The 20,545-nt window shown below is 35.0% G+C and overlaps 2 protein-coding genes and 1 pseudogene across 14 annotated transcripts; all 3 read right to left on the bottom strand.

Moving 5' to 3' along the window:
* Positions 1-66: 66 nt before the first annotated feature.
* On the bottom strand, positions 67-2,008 carry LOC147505139 (pentatricopeptide repeat-containing protein At2g20710, mitochondrial pseudogene; annotated as a pseudogene).
* On the bottom strand, positions 2,007-4,749 carry LOC147505138 (pentatricopeptide repeat-containing protein At2g20710, mitochondrial-like). The gene is made up of 3 exons (XM_086605478.1): positions 4,424-4,749; positions 3,072-4,378; positions 2,007-2,144 (listed from the first exon to the last, which is right to left on the bottom strand). Exons 1-2 carry the CDS (start codon positions 4,747-4,749, stop codon positions 3,817-3,819), a joined length of 888 nt encoding a protein of 295 aa, XP_086461604.1. The 3' UTR covers positions 2,007-2,144; positions 3,072-3,816.
* Positions 4,750-14,677: 9,928 nt separating this feature from the next.
* LOC147505137 (pentatricopeptide repeat-containing protein At2g20710, mitochondrial-like) lies at positions 14,678-20,331 on the bottom strand. 13 transcript variants are annotated; one of them, XR_015193221.1, is made up of 4 exons: positions 20,006-20,330; positions 18,535-19,823; positions 14,937-17,122; positions 14,678-14,864 (listed from the first exon to the last, which is right to left on the bottom strand). XR_015193221.1 is itself a non-coding variant. In XM_086557726.1 (2 exons), the coding sequence occupies exons 1-2, from the start codon at positions 20,258-20,260 to the stop codon at positions 18,585-18,587; spliced, it is 1,494 nt and encodes a 497-aa protein (XP_086413852.1). In that variant the 5' UTR covers positions 20,261-20,329; the 3' UTR covers positions 18,356-18,584. The 13 variants fall into 13 exon arrangements, 2 of the variants coding, with proteins under 2 accessions (XP_086413852.1, XP_086413853.1); XR_015193220.1 differs by having other exon boundaries at positions 14,678-14,851; XR_015193217.1 differs by having other exon boundaries at positions 14,678-15,406; positions 16,992-17,122.
* Between the last annotated feature and the right edge of the window lie 214 nt (positions 20,332-20,545).

The raw sequence follows: 20,545 nt of genomic DNA, 5'->3' as shown, positions 1-20,545 counted from the left end.
AACAAAACCGATGCAAAATTACCATAAGTGTTTATAGCGAGCGAATAATTTGCTCCACGCCGCATTCTGAGAAATGGAGTACAGTATAAACTCCCAAAATAAAAACCTTTGAGAACATGATATCCTTGACACAGAGCGTAACTACGTTTGACAAACAATAATCTGGCCAGAAAGAGAAATTTACCACATCATAAAGCATATGAAGTAGCTTGTCTTTTGGCAATGAGGATACTGGTTGAGGTGGGGACTCGTGTAACAAATGACCTAAAAACTAAATGTAAATCAAGACAACTTCAAAAAACTGGAAAACATCGTACTGGTCTCTATTTGGGAGTACCATCACTCTATTTGGGAGTACCATCACTCTCATCAATTCCAGGCTCCAGCTACATGGAATGTAACTTTAGCCCAAAGCACACTCTCCCCCAACATATTTTCATATTCAAGTGCCAACCATGGAACCAACAAATTAAACATACCCTAAATGTCTGGTGATCCAAGAAGGAAAAACGACTTTGGGAAATGAAAGAATAAATAAAAATGGGGAGCAAGTTAAGCATGGTAAAGCAAAAGGAGAACAAGAATTCAAGAGAGGAAACAGGTGAGAAACAACAGAAAACAAGTTTAGTTCATAATCAGACCGACCATAGAAAGGTCGTTTCAGTTAGGATAGAAAAAATTAAAAAATATTGTCTTCGTAAATTACATCTATAGAGCTGAAGCTTCATCATTCTCTCTTCCCCCCACCCTTTCTTGTTCTTGCACACCTCCTCACTCTCCCCATCCTCTCGTTCTCAAGCATCTCCTCTTGGCAGTATTTGATTGAGGATAGGGGATAGCAAAATGATGTTTTAGGTTTGAAGAGAGAAGATTAAGATCCGACGGACTGTCACCTATTTTAGTAAAGCAGCATACGCCCTAATTAACAACACTACATATTGCCATGTCATAAGTCGAGAGAACAGGTTTGGACCGTAGGATGGGGGACCTAAGGGCTCCACACTGCTCTGTATTGTTTATATAGATATGTAATCCAAAAAACTATTAATAGTCTGTTTAAATAGGAGCTAGAGCCCAAAGTAATCTCACAAACTCCTCTATTCTTCTCAGCATCTCCCTGCTATTCCAAGTATTCCAAACAAGCACTCAGAGTACCTCAATATGGCACCAAACTTGACCGTATTGCCAGATTCCACAGCTTCATTGCCTTGGGAAATTAATTAGCCTTAACATAATCAGTTACCAAAAAATCCAACGAACTTGGCAAGGGATTCTTCCCTTTCTCAATTATCAAGTTTATAAGCTTTTTAGCCTTTTCTAGAAGTCCATTTTTGCAATAAGCAGCAATGAGCAAGTTGGGAATCCGAAAGTCGTTGAAAGAGCATCCGGATTCCCATTCCTCCAGAATCTTTTCTGCAGCAGCAATGTCATCCAACTTCACAAGCGAGCGTATCATGCAAATATAAGCTGTGTTAGTGAGTTTCTCTAATGACTTGTAGAGTTTCCAAATCCTGTTCAAATCCTCTTTGCTCCTTGCTACAGTATATAGTGTATGGTGGAAATTATATCCAAACTTCCACTATTTCCTGGCAATCGATTTCTCTGAATTCTTCAGCATTTCTAAAGCCTTGTCAATAAGCCCAACTCTGATGAATCCATTCACAGTAGTGGCATAACAATTCCAGTCCATAATGGTATTGAGATCAGCTTCTATACGTTGAATTTTTTTCTCCATACCCTCAATGTCTGAGTTGGCTGCATAAGCAAACATTCGTATGCTAAGTGAGAACTTGTCTGCATGCACACCATTCTCTTTCATTTCTTCCATTAGGCTGTCCAGTTTCTCAAACTGTCCAGCTTTCCAGTAGAGGTTTAGCAATAACTTGTAACGGTGTCGTGTCTTCACAAGGCCCAACTGCTTCATTTGCATCATAAAACCCTCAGCTTTCTCAATGCATTTGGCATTGACATAGCAATGGAGAAGAGCATTGTAGACTATTAACTTTTTTTATTTTCTTTGAAATGGTATCAAAACACTTCTCTGCTTGCTCAATGCCATGAACTTTTGAAATTAGGTCCAGCTTGTCAGCCACGTCAACTTCTGCAAGGGGAATGTATCTTCGGTCACTCATCCACTGCGAAACCTAAAATAAATATCAATGGAAAGTGTAACTAGATCTTTCTATTATTATTGAAGTGGGATGCCTTCAGTTATCTTCATGGTTGCAGAGCAGTACATCAATCAAATAAGATCCATATAGCGTTGAAGAAACAATTTTAAACATAGACGGAAGTTGGACTTTGTTGACATGGACTCGATCTGAGATCATTATCAAGATAGCTATCATAATAGCATGCCTAAAGACTTAAAATAAATTATTTAATAAAAAAGAGTAAAGCATTGTAATGCTAATTTCAATGGCTTCATTTCATTGCCAGATGGTTTACGTCCCATCTGGATGCAATAAAATGTTTTCAAATCAAACTTGAACATAAATTTTGATTCAAGGAATCATTCAAGAGAGGAAGAAAATGCCCTTGAATGGATGAACGGACCCAAAATTACCTTCACCAGTCACTGCACATTCGTCTCAACTTTTTAATTTGTTTTTGTTTTCTATATATGTAACTGAGAACCTCAAGTTCCCAATGTCTTCATTGGACAACAATATCATAAAAATTTCATATCAAAACAACAAAAACCAATAGAAGGTATGCCAGAATATGGTTGTGGGTTTTCATACCTCGTTCCTACCCAGTTCAAAGGCAACAAAGAAAAATATGACAACTTTCAACAAACAACACCAAAATGTTAATTAGCTTCTCAAAACCAAACCAACAAAAAGATTAGGCAAATAAAATTATCTATAACGTATTAACATGATACCAACAAATATAGCAAGTGAACTACATTCGGCTTCATCTGTCTCATAACAACACATACTTTGTAAACAAAATCACATCCATTTTTCACAAAAAGGTGAACCAAACAGAACTCAAACTTGGATTCTGAATTCACGTGATTTTTTTGCAACCCTCATGCTCTAATTGGGAAAGAAAATCAAATTTACCTCAAGAGCATGTTTGAATCGTCTACAAACTTTCAGTTGCTTAATAAGAGATATAAGCTTGTCTTTGCTAACACTTTTGCCTTCTTCAATCCATTGCTCAAGAATTGGAACCATTGAAACACTCTAATCACAAAATGGAGCAATTCTTTCGTACAAATTTTTATATTGGGTTGACTTGGGGTTTGAAGTTAGGGTTGTTGTATCACTTGCAAAGATGGCATTCTGCATTGCCTTTATTGCTTTCGGAATTTGATTACCCTTTAAGTACCCAAATATCAGCAAAGCCCATGTACTTGCACTAGGTTTCTTCCCTTCCTCTATGGTTTTGCTTATTTGCCCTTCAACCTTCTCAAAACAACCATTGATGCAGTAAGTAGTAACAAGGTTCTTCAGGATATTATTAACACCTGTAGATGTTGGTTACTTTGGGACTACGACCTAATGATTTGTTGGATAGAAAATGGCTGCACTCTTCTTGGAATAAGAGTTGCCTACGTATCAAGTTTCTCGGGGTAAACTTGAATCAAGTCTTACGTAGTTCATCTCTCTCTATTTATAGATGTGTGCTTGAACCGTTATGGATTGCAGATCCACCTTGTGTGCTATCTTGATGACTTGCCATTAATGTGTTGTTACAAAGTTAATATTTCCTTGATTGTAGCATTGATTGAGCTCCAAGATTGTGCTAGTTGATATCTTTCCATGAATGGTTGTAACTGCTGCTGGTGACGACCTGGGTGTTGGGTCATTGGTACGATCTGATGTTGTGGGACGAGCTGAAGTAAGACGTCTTGCCATGTGGACATGTGCTTTGTAGTATAGAATGGAGGGTACTTACAACACCCGTTACGTCTTTCAGCTTTAGAAGATCCGCTTCCATCCTTTGCAATATCTTCTCCATCCCGTACATTTTCAAGGCGGCCACACAAGCACTCAAACATAATGCATATATCAAGTTATCTTGCCAAATGCCTTTTTCTTTCATTTCATCCATTAAATCATCTGCTTTCTCATACTGTCCTTCCTGAAAATATAGTTTCAGCAATGCATGGTAATCTGGTTTCCCTAATGACAATCCCAACTCCCTCATTTTATGCAAGAGAAGCTCGACTTTCTCAATAGATTTCTCATTCACATGGCAATTAAAAAGAATCCGATAGACTTTAACACCTCTTGATTTCTCTGGAATGCTATCAAAATAATTCTCTACTTCCTTTATCCCATAAACCTTTGAAATCAAGTCTAGTCTAATAGCAAAATCATCAACTGAAGGCATAAAATACCCTCGGTCACTCGTCCACTCATATATTTGAAAAAAGAGACCAAACATAACTTAATGTAGAATAATTTACAGAAAAAATGAGGAGTGGGTGGGGATGATTTTGGATACCTCTAGAGCTTGTCTGAATCTTGTACGGTCTCTAAGACTAAGAATCAAAGTATGAATGACTTGTTTATCAAGAAATCTACCTTCAGTAATCCAATCCTTTAGAAATGGAACAAGGGAGATGCTTTTCTGAGGAACGGTCCTAATTCTTTCCAAGAGAGTGTCGTTTGAAGTTGATGGTGATAATAATAAGGTTGTATAAGTTGAGTAGAATGGTATTCTTGAAAATAGATTGTGTTTCCTCTTGCTGCAAATGGATTTGATTCCATTTGATAAGAAAATGGGACTCATCTCTTATTATTAGAGAAAGACTCAGAGTGAGAGGTTTAAGAGCTTCAGTGAAATTGAGATGGCCTGGATCTTCATTTGGGCCTTAACATGGGCTGCTTCATTACAAGATACCAACAAAAACTAACTAGTATACTGCTATGCAATGGGGGCGTGAGCGGAGAGGGAGAGTGGACAGTGGAGAGATTGAGAGGACGTGGAGAGAGAGAGGGACGAAGAGGAGAGACGAGGAATGAGGATAGACAGACAGAAACCAACGAAATGATTTTTTGTCCGCATAGCCCCCCTCGGCCCAGAACGTTCGCTCCGCTCACTTGAATATAGATTTTGAGATTCATAAAATAAATTGTGAAGACCTCATAACAAAATTCATTCATTTCAAGTTACGTGTTTTACTCACTCTTTCATTCCAACAGAGTACATAACTGATTGAAGAAGAAACTAAAAATAATAAAAAAAAGGACATATCAATTGCAAATAATAACACCATGCCGGTCTAGGTAATAATATAGAGTTTGTTAAAGATTTGAATCCATTTGAAATGAGATGATGCTTCATTTTTTTTTGATAAGCAGTGCCATATATTGAAATTATAATGAAAGAGGAACATAGTCTGCATCTAGCATACACTTCGGAAGATGCTGCATAGCCAACTGATAATTTGCCCACCCAGCTAACTGATGTGCATCCCCATTAGAAATTCTACTAATCCATTTAAACCTACTAAACTCAAAAACCTTAAGGTGGTTCAGTACAGACTTATGTAAAGCTGCAAGTGACCAAGAACTTACTGTTCCACTAAAGGAATTGATTACACTTTCACAGTCTCCTTCAAATAGATAGCTCACCCTCCTCAGGTTAGGTTGCAGGCCAGTAGAACTGCCACCTCTGTTGCCACCATTTCAGTTGCCTCAGGTCCTTGAGTTTTATACCTTCGGACTGCTGCTCCAGCCAACTTGCCTCATTCATCCCATGCCAGACATCCATCTCCTTCCCACCCTGTGCAGGGCCGGCTCTAAGATTGTGGGGGGCCTAGGCGAGTTTTTAAAATCAGGCTTTTGTAAAACTCAAAATATCAAGTGAAAAATCATATGCATATGTTTATAAGTAATAACTAATTTTAAGGTTCTCAACATCAAAATGTGAGTGATCTATTGGTTAGAATCTTACACTTTGTTCATTTCAGCCCAAATTCAACTCCGGGTAGAAGCATTTTACATAAAACTAGACCTAGTGTTGCATTGTTCATACCAAGTGGGGGCCTTTTTAGTGGGATATTTCGTGGGGGCCCTAGGCGGTTGCCTATGCTGCCTACCCCTCAGAGCCGTCCCTGACCCTATGTCCCTATAAAATGGGAATGGGGCATCGAATCTTATAATAGGGAACAACTGATCTAAAGAAGCAGGAATAGAAAGGTTTGGAGGAGGAGTCTGTTGAGTAGGTTCACAAAATGCTAGGAGGCATTTCTCTGTTGTCATGTTACACTTTCTAAGCAAGCAGGTTCACAGAATCCTAGGAGGCGTTTGTCTGTTGCCATGTTACACTTTCTGAGCAAGCTTCCCCTGTGAGCAAGTCTATGATCAAATTTGATATCTTTTATGGAATTCCATATCTCATGAAGGAGAAGACAGCTGAAGGTTCTAGCTCTCCTAATAGGTTCTTCAGTGCTGGTACACCACATCATGATCTGCTGCACCCAATCTCTGAGACAATCCCCCTGGAGATTTTGGATTCTTAAACTTAATTCTGAATCATACCAAGCTGCCGTGGTTCAATTGCACTCAAAGAAAAGGTGTTGGTCTGACTCTATAGTCCTCTCATAGAAAGGACAACAGTAGTCTCCCACCATCTTCCCTTGAGTCAAAAGGGAACCCAGAGGCAGGTTTTTCATATACAGTTTCCACGGAAACAGTTGAGTACTTGCAGGGAGTTGGGCTTTCCAGATATGTGATATAGTGTTCTGATTGAAACTAGAAGATTGTACAGTTCAACTTGTTTTGGTTAAGTGAATGCATACAAACTTGACAATAAGATCTCCCTTCTTAGTTTCACACCATTTCATCTTGTCACTCTGGCTTCCTTGTGGTCTAACCACCACTTCTTGAATCCTTTGACTTATAAAATGGTGGAAAAGGCTGTCAAGTTTCATTCTCAGCATCCCAGCCACTGCTATCTGCTATGAACAGATCAGTCACCTTAAGATGTTCAAGTAATGGTCATCAATTCCCATTTCCTTGAGTGTGATAGGTGTACCATCCTTGCATAGCCAAGGGTCATTTAAGACAGAAATTGTGGTACTATTGCCTATACTCCATATGAGTCCACTGCTTATCTTAGAGAAGGTTTTGTGAATTCCCTTCCAGAAGAAAGAGGCAGTCACTGGAGGGCATTCAACATCACCAATCCAATTTTCCCCATATATGCTAGTAAAAGTTTTGGTCCACAGGGAGTCCAAATCAGTAGCAGCTTTCTAGGGTAGCTTGGAGAGTATAGCTATATATGTTCATATCCCTAGCCTTGCTAAACCTCAGACCACCACAGTGTTTGGGTTTGCAAATGTGTTCCCACCGAAACACCCAATGGTGTGGACACTGTTAGTTTAGTAAGAACCATTCCAAAAGAAGTCTCTACATGTTTTATCAAACTTATTTCAAGTTGAAACAGGTAACAAGTAAGTAGCCATGACATACAAGAGAACTGCTTGGGTTACTGATTGAATCAGAGTTGCTCTCCCAGCCTGAGAGAGCACTTTAGCTTTCTACCCTTTGATTTTGTTGTTAACTCTATCCACTAGGTAGTCAAAATTTTATGTTTTCTTTTGAGAAAGCATAATTGGAACCCCAAGGTATTTATCCTTAGGTTCAAACAGCTTCATACCCTAAAACTTTTTTTGTTTAAGCTTATTCCTAAACTTCTTCTGGGGTGAGTGATGAGTGAGAGGTGATGCTTAATTTCTTCTTCTTTCTGAAAGGTGATGAGTGAGAGGGAGAGGGTTTAAAAGTGGGTTTTATACCAAGTAAGGCTTAAAACATGGGCTTTTGTGCTGGACTGGATTTGGGCCTTGCTTCACCTAGAAAAATCTGTAATAGGCCATGCAATTGCGAAACTGTGTACCTATGCCAACAACACCGGCAATTCCATTTGTTTGGAGTTTCCTTAGAATGGTCATGAAAAAAGTCTATTTTAGTTCTTTGTATATTTACGGTTATTTTCTTTCGTTCCTAGAAGTAAAAAAGATAGAGGAAAATGATAGCTAGAGGAACTACATAGGTCATGGCAGCAAGAGGATTGGCCATAGAAGAAACTTAACTTTCTAGTGTCCTGTGAATTGCAAGCACAATTTGATTTGAGATATATTTTTTCCAGTTACTAAAAAAAAAAAGGGTCTTTTTGTAGTATGTCACACTATATTATGCGTTTTTTAGTTTAGTCACACGAAGTTCAATTATTTGATTTTAGTCACACTTTGTTAACAAGTCTGTCTCAGTCTGTTAGTCAACGTATTTGACTAGATTTGACCATATGTTGACCGTATATATATATATATATATATATATATATTCTTCTTTTCTTCTTCTTTTTTTCTTTTTTTTTTTAGAAATAAACCAATCCATCCTCACTCACACCATACTCGAGGACAATCTCAGTGGTCGAAAACAAATATTATCCATTACAACAAGGATAATACCAAAGCTACTGTCATAGAAGAGCTACTTGAAGGATGGAAAATTTGGTCAACCTTAAACGCCTTAATCTTGATACCACTTATAAAATGTGAGAAACTATTTCCACAGGATTAATATCAAAGTTCTCTTCACTACAAGAGTTAAACTTAAAGTGCGTTTAGGTTGATCAAATTTATGAGCAAGGAAGACAGAGAGATTTTGTCGAAGAATTGCTATGCTTAACACAATTGGAAAGCATTTTCATGACGTTCCGCGAATTCTCCGACTATAATAGTTATGTTGGATCAGAAAAATTTAGAGAGTTGAAAGAGTTCAATTTTCTTATCGGAATTGAGCGAAGGCATGTCACTACTTGGGGTTGGACTATGAATCGAAAAAGAGTTGTGCATCTGTGTAACAGCCATAGTATTCCTGGTGATGCCGTCTTCCTCTAAACACTCTATTCTTCATGTTTGAAGAAAACCATGACTTGGAAAGGTTAATGCAGTTGGAAAACTTAAAGGTTTCTAGGGACTTGAGAGAGTGTTGGGTCTGTGAGTGTAGTACAATGGACTGCATCTTGTCTTCATAAGATGAAACATGGAATACCGTTTTACTAGAGCACTTGGAGAAGATGATCATCCAAGGCTGTCCAAAATTAAGCACTTTATGTAAGGGAGTCCCAACACGGGCTTTTCCATGTTTGAAGGAGTTGTACATTTTTCGGTGTCCTAATCTCAAGAACTTATTCGCAATTTAAATTTCAGCAGTTGAAAAACCTGGAAGGACTCTGGGTCCATGATAGTGATGAAATGGAGGAGTTGATAACAAAAGATGAAGACGATATGGATGAAGAAGGGAGTTGTAGTAGGCTAAGGAAGCTGCACTTGATGGGCTTACCGCAACTGAAGAGCACATGGACTCAGGTGTTAAAGTTTAGCAACTCTTGGCAGTCTATTTTTGTTGGTGGATGTGGTGGGTGAAGACCTTTTTTTTGTCGGCGAGGTTGTTGCAACACCTTCAAAGCCTTGAAGAGATTAATGTTTGGGAATGTGGACAATTGGAGGAGTTAATTGTAGAAAGAAGAGGCCGACAAAGGGAGCAATGACACCAATAATATCACACTTTGTAAGTTCTGACATTGACATTGGCGTTGCAAAAAGTCTACCAAAACTGCGATTTGTTTTCGACTTAAAAAGGAATATTTGTTTTCAACCACCGAGAGTGTCCTCCTCGAGTATGGTGGTGAGTGATGATGGATTGGTTCATTTCTAAAAAAAATAAAACAAATACATATATATATATATATATATATATATATATATATATATATATATAATTTATTCTCATAGTTATGAATAGTGATGATGGATAGCTTCCATCAACCACCAATCCATATATATATATATATATATATATATATATATATATATATATATATATATATATATGGATTGGTGTGATGGATAGCGTTATATTAAATTATTCTAAAAAATATTAGCAACTATTCATAACTATGAGATATGTAAATTATATTAATCATATTATTCAAATTTGGATAGCTTTCGCACCACTCTCTAAAAAAATCAAATTCATAACTATGAATATGTAAATTATATTAATCCAAACCTTGGTAAAACCTATCGATTTATTTTTGTTGTTATATTTAATAATAGAAGTTTGATTAAAATTTTGTGAGAATGTCTAATGTGGCGAAGATGATATTGAAGCTACTTAAATAGCAAGTCATTCACAATCATAATAAAATAATTATAATAAACACTACTTAAAATGTAAAACTATACTTGTCGAGATATTATATTCTCCCTATATATAATACAACTATGTTTCGAGGTTAGTTCAATGCATTTGCATCAAGTTTTCGATTTTACGTTAATTATTCTTTGAGGCTAGTTCAATGTCGTTGGATCTAGTTTCAGATTTCTCATTAATTATTCTTTGAGGTTAATTCAATGTAGTTGTATCAAATTTCTGATTTCCTATTAATTATTCTTTGAAGTTAGTTCAGTGCAGTTGCACCAAGTTTACGATTTCTCGTTAGTTATTCATTAAGGTTAATTCAATGCAGTTCCATATAGTTTTCAATGTTTCATTAATTACTCTTTGAAATTAGTTAATTGCATTTGCATCAATGTTCCAATTTCCCGTTAATTGCTCTTTGATATTAGTTTAATACATCTGCATCCAGTTTCTGATTCCCCGTTAATTATTTTTCGAAGTTAATTAGTTCGCATCTAGCTTCTAATTTCCGGTTATTTATGGTTTGAGGGTAGTTCGATGTAGTTACATCCGGTTTCCGATTTCCAGTTAACTATTCTTTGAGGTTATTTCAATGCATTTGCATCCAGTTTCTGATTTTCCGTTAAATATTCATCAAGGATATTGCATCCAATTTCTGATTTTCCAACCTGTTAGTTAATATATGATTTTAGTTTAATGCAGTTGCATCCAGTTTTCGATTTTCTGTTAATTATTCTTTGAAGTTAGTTCAATACAGTTGCATCCAATTTCCGATTTCCTGTTAATTGTTTTTTTAGGTTAGTTTAATGCATTTGCAGCAAGTTTTCAATTTCCGTTAATTATTTTTTGGAGGTTTGTTCAATGCGGTTGCATCAAATTTATGATTTCCGTTAATTATTCATTGAGGTTAGTTCGATGCATTTTGCATCCATTTTTTGATGTTTCTATATTCATTAATTAGTTTTTAGATTAGTTTATTGCATTTGCATCCAGTTTCTGATTTCTCATTAATAACTCTTTGAGGTTAGTTCAATACATCTGCATCTAGTTTATGATTTTTGATTATTTATGCTTTGAGGTTAGTTTGATGCAATTTCATCCGATTTCTGATTTCCCGTTAACTATTCTTTGAGGTTATTTATATTTCAATACATTTGCATCCAGTTTCTGATTTCCCGTCAATTATTCTATGAGGTTCGTTCAATGCAGTTGCATTTGGTTTTTTTATTTCTGTTAATTATATTTTGAGGTTAGTTCAATGCATTATTTGCATCCAGTTTTTGATTTACCGTTAATTATTATTTGAGGTTTATTTGTAGCATTTTTGCATACCGTTTCCGATTCCTTGTTAAATATTTTTCAAGGATTTGCATCCAATTTATAATTTCCCATTAGTTATTCTCTGAAGTTAGTTTAATGCAGTTGCATCCAGTTTTCGATTTCTAGTTAATTACTTTTTGAGTTTAGTTTATTGCATTTGCATAAAGTTTCCGATTTCTCGTTTATTACTCTTTGAGCTCCGTTCAATGTATTTGAATCTACTTTTTGATTTCATTTTAATTATCCAATATGGTGTGTAATACCAACTTTCTACTTATCCATCTGTAGTGTATTTGCAAACATGACATAAAAATAAATTATGCTTGATTTACTATATGGGATCATCAAAGATTATCCAGTTCCTAATTTCTCGTTAATTATTATTTAAATTATATACCTGACTCACTATGTGGGATCTTCAAAAATTATCTACGAACGAGTCCTGTCATATTAAATATTCTAAAAAATATATGCATAACTATTATATACAAATATTATATTGCTCACTCATCCAAATTTCTTATAACATGAAAACCCCACATACTCTTTATTTAAAAAAAAATAACTCACCATTGATAAAACCCCTTCAACTTCATTTGTTGTTTAATAATTGAAGTTTGATTGAAGTTTTGTGAGATTGTCTAATAAGACGAAGTTCATATTGAAGTTACTTGAATAGCAAGGTGTTCCCAATTATACTAAAAAAGATAAGATAAACACCGTTTTAAATGCAAAACTATACTTATCGAGACATTCCCACAACATATAACACAACTATATTTTGAGGTTAGTTCAATGCATTTGCATCGAGTTTCCGATTTCTTGTTAATTATTCTTTGCAGTTAGTTTAAAGCATTTGCATCCAATTTTCAATTTTCTGCTAATTATTCTTCGAGCTGGTTCAATGCATTTGTATCCAGTTTCTGATTTCCAGTTAATCATTTTTTGAGATTAGTTTAATACATTTGCATCCAATTTCCGATTTCTCATTTATTATTCGATGATGTTGCATTTGCATCTAGTTTCTGATTTCCCATTAATTATTGTTTGAGGTTAGTTCAATAAATTTGCATCCAGTTTCCGATTTTCCGTTAATTATTTCTTGAGGTTAGTTCAATGTATTTGCATCCAATTTATTTTTTGAAATTAGTTTAGTGTAGTTGAATCCGATTTCTGATTTCCCGTTAATTATTTTTAAATATTAGTTTCACGCATTTGCATTCTGTTTCCAATTTATAGTTATTTTTTTTAGGTTAGTTCAATACATTTGCATCCAGTTTCCGATTTCCCGTTAATTTAATCTCTGAGGGTTAGTTAAATGTATTTGCATCCAGTTCCCGATTTTCCGATAATTATTTTTTGGTATTAGTTCAATGTATTTGCATCCAAGTTTTGATTTCTTGTTAATTATTCTTTGAGATTAGTTTAATGCACTTGTATCAATATTCTGATTGTCCATTAATTAATTTTTAAGATTAGTTTAATGCTTGCATGTGCATCCAATTTCTGATTTCCCGTTAAATATTATTTGAAGTTAGTTCGATGCATTTCTATCTAGTTTTATGTTTCTCGTTAATTGTTCTTTGACGTTAGTTTCATGCAGTATTATATATATTTTAAAATATTTGTTATTATTGTTTTTTTTAAATTACTATTATATATTTTGTGATGTTATTTTTTGTATAATTTAATTTTCCACATGTAATTTGTTTTGTTTTGGTTTGATATATAATTTATTTAAGCTCAACGTCCACTTTAACTAAATCAATAGTTATATAATCTATTTAAGCCAACGTCCATTTTAACTGAATCTCATTATTCTGTTAAAATTGGGAATTATAAAATTCATAAATTTAATTAGAATATGTCGTAATTTTTGTGACATGTGGTTTTTGAAATCCTTCACCATGACTAAATGTCTAAATCCCACAGTAGATGATACTTCAAATTGATCCAACTTTATTTGTTAGGCCCATATATATAGTGCATACAATATAATTTTATTTGTTTTTGGTGTACACTATTTTATTTTATGATTAATTTACTTTTTTTCCTTTTTTCCCAGTCACATGTGTGGTTAACAAATGCATAAAGTAAATGTTCAAGTAACTCAATTCATTTTTTTCTTTGTTCTTTCATAGTTTCATTATCATTTTCTATAAAGAAACTTTGTTATGTTAAACTTCATCTGAGATTAGTGTGGAAACTATTCTTTGTGGCGTAAGGGTTTTAAAAAAATCGTTTTTGGTTGAAAATATTGTTTTTTGCAATTTAGTTATTTTTTTTTTTTTATTTTTCCGTAATTAGCTATGTTGTTTAAGAAAAATTGAAGACTCTGTGAAACTCTAGATGGGATTGTTATATGAGATTGTTTCTTTATTTATATCCTACTTTTTTGTAATTAGTAATAGAGTTTAGAAAAAACTAAAATCTATGTGAGTGCTCAAAAAAATAGATTGGTGAGGGTATAACTATAATATATATCTAAGAATTTGGAATTTCTATTTTTTCGTAATTAGTATTAGTGTTTACAAAAAGTTGGAGACTCTATGAAGTCTTGAAAAATAGAGCCAAGAGGATATAGCTATAATAATAAATATATATATATATATAATTCTCTAAAAAATAGCTACTTAAGTTAACTTAAAATAAGTACGTATGTAAAACTTCACCTACAAAATGAATTCAAACCTAATTTTTTGTAGTTATGAAAGACTCACCATAATAATTATCTTCCCAAAATTTCAGCTCAATTAGAAACCTCTAACAGATAAAAATTGTTGTCATCTTTAAAAATAAATCTAACGGTTCAAAAATGTTGAATTTTTGTAATTATTTTTTGTCAATGTTAGAGGTTCTCAAATGAGCTGAACTTTTGCAGAGATGATATTAATATTGAGTATATCATATCCACAAAAAAATAGGTTTAAATTCATTTTGTAGGTGAAGTTTTACTTACGTACTTATTTTAAAGTTAACTTAAGTAGCTACTTTTAAGAGAAAGACTGATATATATATATATACGATCAACATACAATTTGACCTAGTCAAATACGTTGACTAACAGATTGAGACAGACTTGTTGACGGAGTGTGACTAAAATCAAATAATTGAACTTCGTGTGACTAAACTCAAAAACGCACTAATATAGTGTAACGTACTACAAAAATACTCGGAAAAAAAAATGAAACAGCCAAAACTGAAGACAACTTCTCATTATAGCTTCTTGAATCTTGATATATATAAGTTCTTTCTTTTGGTACCATAAATCGGTACCACCCTATAATTCTTATATAACAACTCTAATAGTAATAACAACTCCACGAAAATATGGAACTTCATCGCCTTACATGCCCATCCTACATAATAAGTCTATTAGTAATATCAAACATGATATTCTCTTAAGAGAGCCTATGGAGAGCAGAAACAATAGTCTAAAAATACCTGTTGAAATAGTACTGAAAACAAATGACAAAAGAAGAAGATGCATCTTTGCTCAAGCAATGCTGAGATCTGCTTCATTTTCACTCTCATCTGTTTCTTCGATATTATCAGAACGTTTACTTTTGTCTATCTCATTAGCCATGCTGACTTCTGCTACTCTATTGGAAGTATACATATAATCCAGCAGCCTACCAATATTGTCCGTTGACACGTGATCAGGAGCCCCAAGTAATCTCACAAACTCCTCTGCTTCATCTGCGGCATGAAACCCTCCGCTTTAATAGATTTCACATTGGCATAGCAATTGAGAAGGGCATTGTAGACTGTTAACTTTTTTATTTTCTTTGAATGGTATCAAAATACTTCTCTGCTTTCTCAATGCCATGAACTTTTGAAATTAGGTCCAGCCTGCCAACAACGTCAACAGTGGAAAGGGGAATGTACCTTTGGTCGCTCATCCATTGAGATATCTAAAACAAAACTCAAGCAACACATAGCAAGATTATCTATTTATATCTTTGTTATTATTATTATTAATATTACTACTACTGCTAGTATTATTGTCACTATTATTATGATGGATCATTTTTTTTTGATTGGTAAAGTATAGTTTTATATATATATCCAAAGCATAAAGAAATAGGATGAGATATCCTATAGTACAAGTTACAAAGGAAAGAAAAAACACAAGGCAAAAGACAAAATCAACATTTCTCCCATCAGCTTATTATAGTCTCCCATCTATATACGAAAGTCTCGAAAGGAATGTGACCAAACTGATCATGCACTTTTGACCCAAAAAACAAAAGCGCTTTGATGGCCAAAATCACTTTCTCCATAGACAATGACGTGTCTTCAAAATGTCTGTTATTCCCCTCCAACTATATACCCCACAAAATCGCAAAAGAGAGCATACTCCAGAGGCAATGTCCCTTCAGAGAATGGTTATTCAAGTTCCATGAGGCTAAAAGTTTCTTCACTGACCTAGGACAAACCCAAGAAACCCCGGATTCTAGAAAAAAGAAACACCAAATTCTCCAAGAAAAAGGGCACAACAACAAAAGATGATTCACTGATTCCCCATCCCTTAAGCACAAAGGACAAAAGTTGACGGATCTTAACATCTTTATGGTTGCAATTGCAAGGCAGTAACCTCAATTAAATAAGACTCAGACTGGGTTGCAGAAATAATTTGACAACAACTTAACACAAGAAGCAAGTTGGATGTACTCAATCTTAGATAAAGATAGCAATTCATAATAGCAAGTATAAAGAAATTTTATCGAAATAGCATCTGTAAAAAGCTGAAATAAAATATTTAATAAAAACTTGAAAGTATTTTATAGTCATTTACTCATTTTCTATCAATTGTTCATTCATTTTAAGTTACATTTTTTACTCACTCTTTCGGTCCAATAAAATGTTTCCAAATCAAACTTGAACAGAGTAAAAACTGATTCATTTAGCGAAAAAGGAGTAAAAACCGACTCAAGAAGAAACTAAAAAGGGTAAAAAAAGGCTTATATCCATTGCAAATAATAATACCAGAAGTTTAAATCGACTCAGCAACAAAAAACACTGTTCAGTTAGGCCAAGCAAAGATAGACCCAACCAAACCTCACTCCATCTAACATAACAAAGCGACATTTCTAGATTTTGATAGGCAACTTGATCCTATCATTGATTGAATACACAATAAGTTCATTAGGTACTCGTCACCAACTGTGAATTGTCATCTTAACAAACTAGCAGAACCTAAGGGAAAAAAAGAATGGGAGGTCATATAACAGGATCATCAATAGGAAAGCTATCTAATATCCAGTGGTCACAAAATATTAGTAAGAACTACCAAATAGTAATGTATAGGTTCACTGAAAATTAAGCCAAAATTCTGGGCAAAGATGCACTGAGAAGTGAGTGATACTTGTAGACAGTAAAAATAATGGGGATTCATCTTGTCTAACAAAAAATCATTTGAATAAAAATCATTTTTTGCAAGCCCAATATGCTCGAATTGCGAAAATGAAAGAAAGAACGAAATGACATAATTTTTACCTCAAGAGCATGCTTGAATCATCTATAAGCTTTAAGGTACCTAATAACAACAGTAAGTTGATCTTTGCTAACACTTCTTCCTTCTTCAACCCATTGTTCAAGAACTGGGACAGCTGAAACACTTTGATCACCTAATGAAGCAATTCTTTTGAACAAATTAGTACCATGGCTGAACTTGGGTTTTGAACTTAGGGTGGGTGTTGTACCACTTGTATCAGTTGTGTAGAATAAAGCCCTGAAAAGGCTAGGTAATAATATAGGATTTGTTAAAGCTTTGACACCATTTGAAATGAGATAATGCTTCATTTCTTCTTCTTTTCTGAAGGAGTGAGTGAGCGGTTTAAGAGTGTGTTTTATACCAAGTAAGGCTTAAAACATGGGCCTTTTCTGTTGGACCGGATTTGGGCTTGCTTCACCTAAATATATTTACTACTAGTATTCTGGCAACCGGTGGGCCGAACAAAGTAGAAAGGAAGAAGAAGAAGATGAGGAGAGGGGTTACCTTAAAGTGGTATGGAGTTGGAAGAAGTGGTTGAGGTCTTGAGGAAGAAGAAGGATGGAGGGGGTGTTTTGAGCAATATAATTTTTTTTTTGGAACACTAAAAGACAAAAATTTGCAGACAGACGGACAAGTGAGTTAAAGTGTCCCTAACCCAAAACTCACTTCGTTCGGGATTATAATAGTCCATGCAATTGTGAAATAGTATCCCAAGAACACCGGTAACTCTATTAGTACGTATACTGCTGTGCAGTGAGGCGTAAAAAAATCTATTAGTATGTATACTGCTGTGCAGTGAGGTGTGGGGAGGAGCTACTGGACATGGCAGTTTCAACCAATATATTTCGATGAATTGGTGCCTAAGAAGATCAATAGAGCAGATTCTATCAAAAAGAACGAATGGAAGAAAAAAGAAAAATAACTACACCCCATAAGAAAAATCTGTTAAGTGAAGTACACATTATCAAAAGAAAAAGTGAAGTACATGAAAAACTTGGATTTGAGTGACACGTATCAGATATTTTTTCCGGTTATGACAAAAAAAAAAAAAATTATAACAGCACACATTCCTCCCATATGCCATTTCATCGAAATAATAATAATAAGGTTGTATCAGTTGAGTACTATAAAATTCTTGAAAATAGACTGCCTCCTGCTGCATATGGATTTGATTCCATTTGATAAGAAAATGTGACTCATCTATTTCTTAGAGAAAGAATCAGAGTGAGAGTAAGGTTTAAGAGCCTCACTGAAGGGAAGAAGAAGTGTGTTGGGATGGATTTTGGATTTACTATGGGCTGCCACATTACCAGATACCAATAAAAACAAGTCAGACATGCAGAGCAGTAGTAATTATAAACCAATGTGAATTAACGGACAACTATATTTGACAAAATAGCATTTTCTTTCTCCTTGTATGACTATGACCAAGTAAATAAACCGTGACAGACCTCACACAAAATAAAGGAGTAGATTCAAGAAATTCAGAAACAATAGTCTAATAAAAATACATGTCACGGGTGTCAGGATTGAAATGGTACTTACAACAGATAAAAGGAGAAGATGGTGCATCTTTGCTCAAGCAACGCTGAGACTTATACTGCTTCGTTTTCACTCTCATCGGTTTCTTCAATATTATGAGAACGTTCACTTTCGTCTATTGCATTTCCTACGTTGACTTCTGCTTGACTATTGGAAGTATACATATAATCCAGCAGCGTCTCAATATCGTCTGTTGACATGTGATCAGGAGCCCCAAGTAATCTCACAAACTCCTCTGTTTTCATGACATCTCCCTGCTGTTTCAAGTATTCCAAACAAGCACTTAGGGTATCACGATCTGGCATCCGCCGTCCCTGTATTGCCGGGAATGCTGATTCCATAGCTTTCAGTGCCTTGGGAAGATGATTAGCCTGAACATAACCAGTTGCCAAATGATTCCACGAACTTAAAAAAGGTTTCTTCCCTTTCTCAATTGTTACGTTCATAAGCTTTTGAGCCTTTTCGACTAGTCCGCTTTTGCAGTAAGCAACAACGAGCAAGTTAGGAACCCGGAAGTCGTACGAATTGTTTCCGGATTCCCATTCTTTTAGAATCTTTTCTGCACCGGTAATGTCACCCAACTTCAGAAGCGAGCCTATCATGCAAATATAAGCTTTGTTATTTAGTTTCACTGATGACTTGTACATTTTCCAAATCCTGTACAAATCCTCTTTGCTCCTAGCACGTGCGTACCCTGTAAGAAGAGAAACATATGCTAATCTCTGTTGTTTCCATGTGATCAATTTCTCCGATTTCTTCAGAATTTCTAAAGCCTTGTCAATAAGTCCAACTTTGATGTAGCCATTGGCAGCGATGACATAACAATTCCAGTCTACAATGATATTGGGATCAACTTCCATACTATGAAAAACTTTCTCCAGCCCCCCAATGTCGGAATTGGCTACATAAGCAGACATCCGTATGCTAAGTGTGAACTTGTCTGGGCGCACACCATTCTCTTTCATTTCTTCCATTAGGGTGTCTAATTTTTCATACTGTCCAACCTTAGAGTAGAGGCTTAGCAATACATTGTAAGAGTGTGCTGACGGCGCAAGTCCAAACTGCTTCATCTGCTGCATGAAATCCTCAGCTTTTTCAATGGATTTCGCATAGACATAGCATTTGAGAAGGGCATTGTAGACTGGGAACTCTTTTGTTATTTGCTCTGAAATGGTATTAAAATACATTTCTGCTTGCTCAATGCCATGAACCTTTGAAATCAGGTCCAGCCTGCCAGCAACGCCAACTGTGGAAAGGGGAATGTACCTTTGGTCACTCATCCATTGAGATATCTGAAACAAAACTAAAGCAAAGCATGACAAGATAATCTATTAATAGTAGTACATAACCGATTGAAGTAATTTTTAACAAAATCATTTAAACTTGTCCATTTAAAGTAATAATTTTTGCAAGGCCAATATGCTCCAATTGCGTAAAATGAAAGAAAGAAAGAAATTAGTAAGCCCAGTATTACCTCGAGAGCATGCTTGAATCGTTTACGTGCTTTAAGGTACTTAATAAAATTATTAAGTTCATCTTCGGTAACAGATCTTTCTTCTTCAATAACCCATTGTTGAAGAAGTGGAACAACTGAAACAGTTTGATCACCCAATGAAGAGATTCTTTTGAACAAAGTAGTATCAGTTGCGTACAACAAAGCCCTGGAAAGGCTAGGTAATGTTGGGTTTGTCAAAGATTTGAATCCATTTGGAACGAGACGATGCCTCATTTCTCGTGCTTTCTGAAATAGTGATGAGTGAGAGAGGGTTTAAGAGTGGGTTTTATACCAAACCATGGGCTTTTCTGTTGGGCTGGACTTGGGCCTTGCTTGGCCTTACAACTCTACTAGTAATTTTTTATTCACGATCGCATGAAGTTTAGAGATATATTTTGGAAAGCCTACACCTTAAATAAAAAAGGATTCCAATTTAAAAGAGTTTATAATTATTTAATATCACAACTTTCATTTTTTGTTTTTCCTAAATGGTAAATGGTATCCGAGTACGCACTCTCA

This window comes from Coptis chinensis, chromosome 4 (assembly GCF_015680905.1).
Source record: "Coptis chinensis isolate HL-2020 chromosome 4, ASM1568090v1, whole genome shotgun sequence".
Lineage (NCBI taxonomy): Eukaryota > Viridiplantae > Streptophyta > Magnoliopsida > Ranunculales > Ranunculaceae > Coptis > Coptis chinensis.
Note: the sequence above shows the minus strand (reverse complement) of the source record. Positions and strands in the feature narration are given on the sequence as shown.

Excerpts from the sequence above, each read along its gene's own strand:
- LOC147505137 (XM_086557726.1), bottom strand. The coding sequence starts at position 20,260 with ATGAGGCATCGTCTCGTTCCAAATGGATTCAAATCTTTGACAAACCCA. Across the intron at positions 19,824-20,005 it reads GATTCAAGCATGCTCTCGAG|ATATCTCAATGGATGAGTGA; the intron begins GTAATACTGGGC and ends GTTTTGTTTCAG.
- LOC147505138 (XM_086605478.1), bottom strand. The coding sequence starts at position 4,749 with ATGAGTCCCATTTTCTTATCAAATGGAATCAAATCCATTTGCAGCAAG. Across the intron at positions 4,379-4,423 it reads ACCCACTCCTCATTTTTTCT|ATATGAGTGGACGAGTGACC; the intron begins GTAAATTATTCT and ends CTTTTTTCAAAT.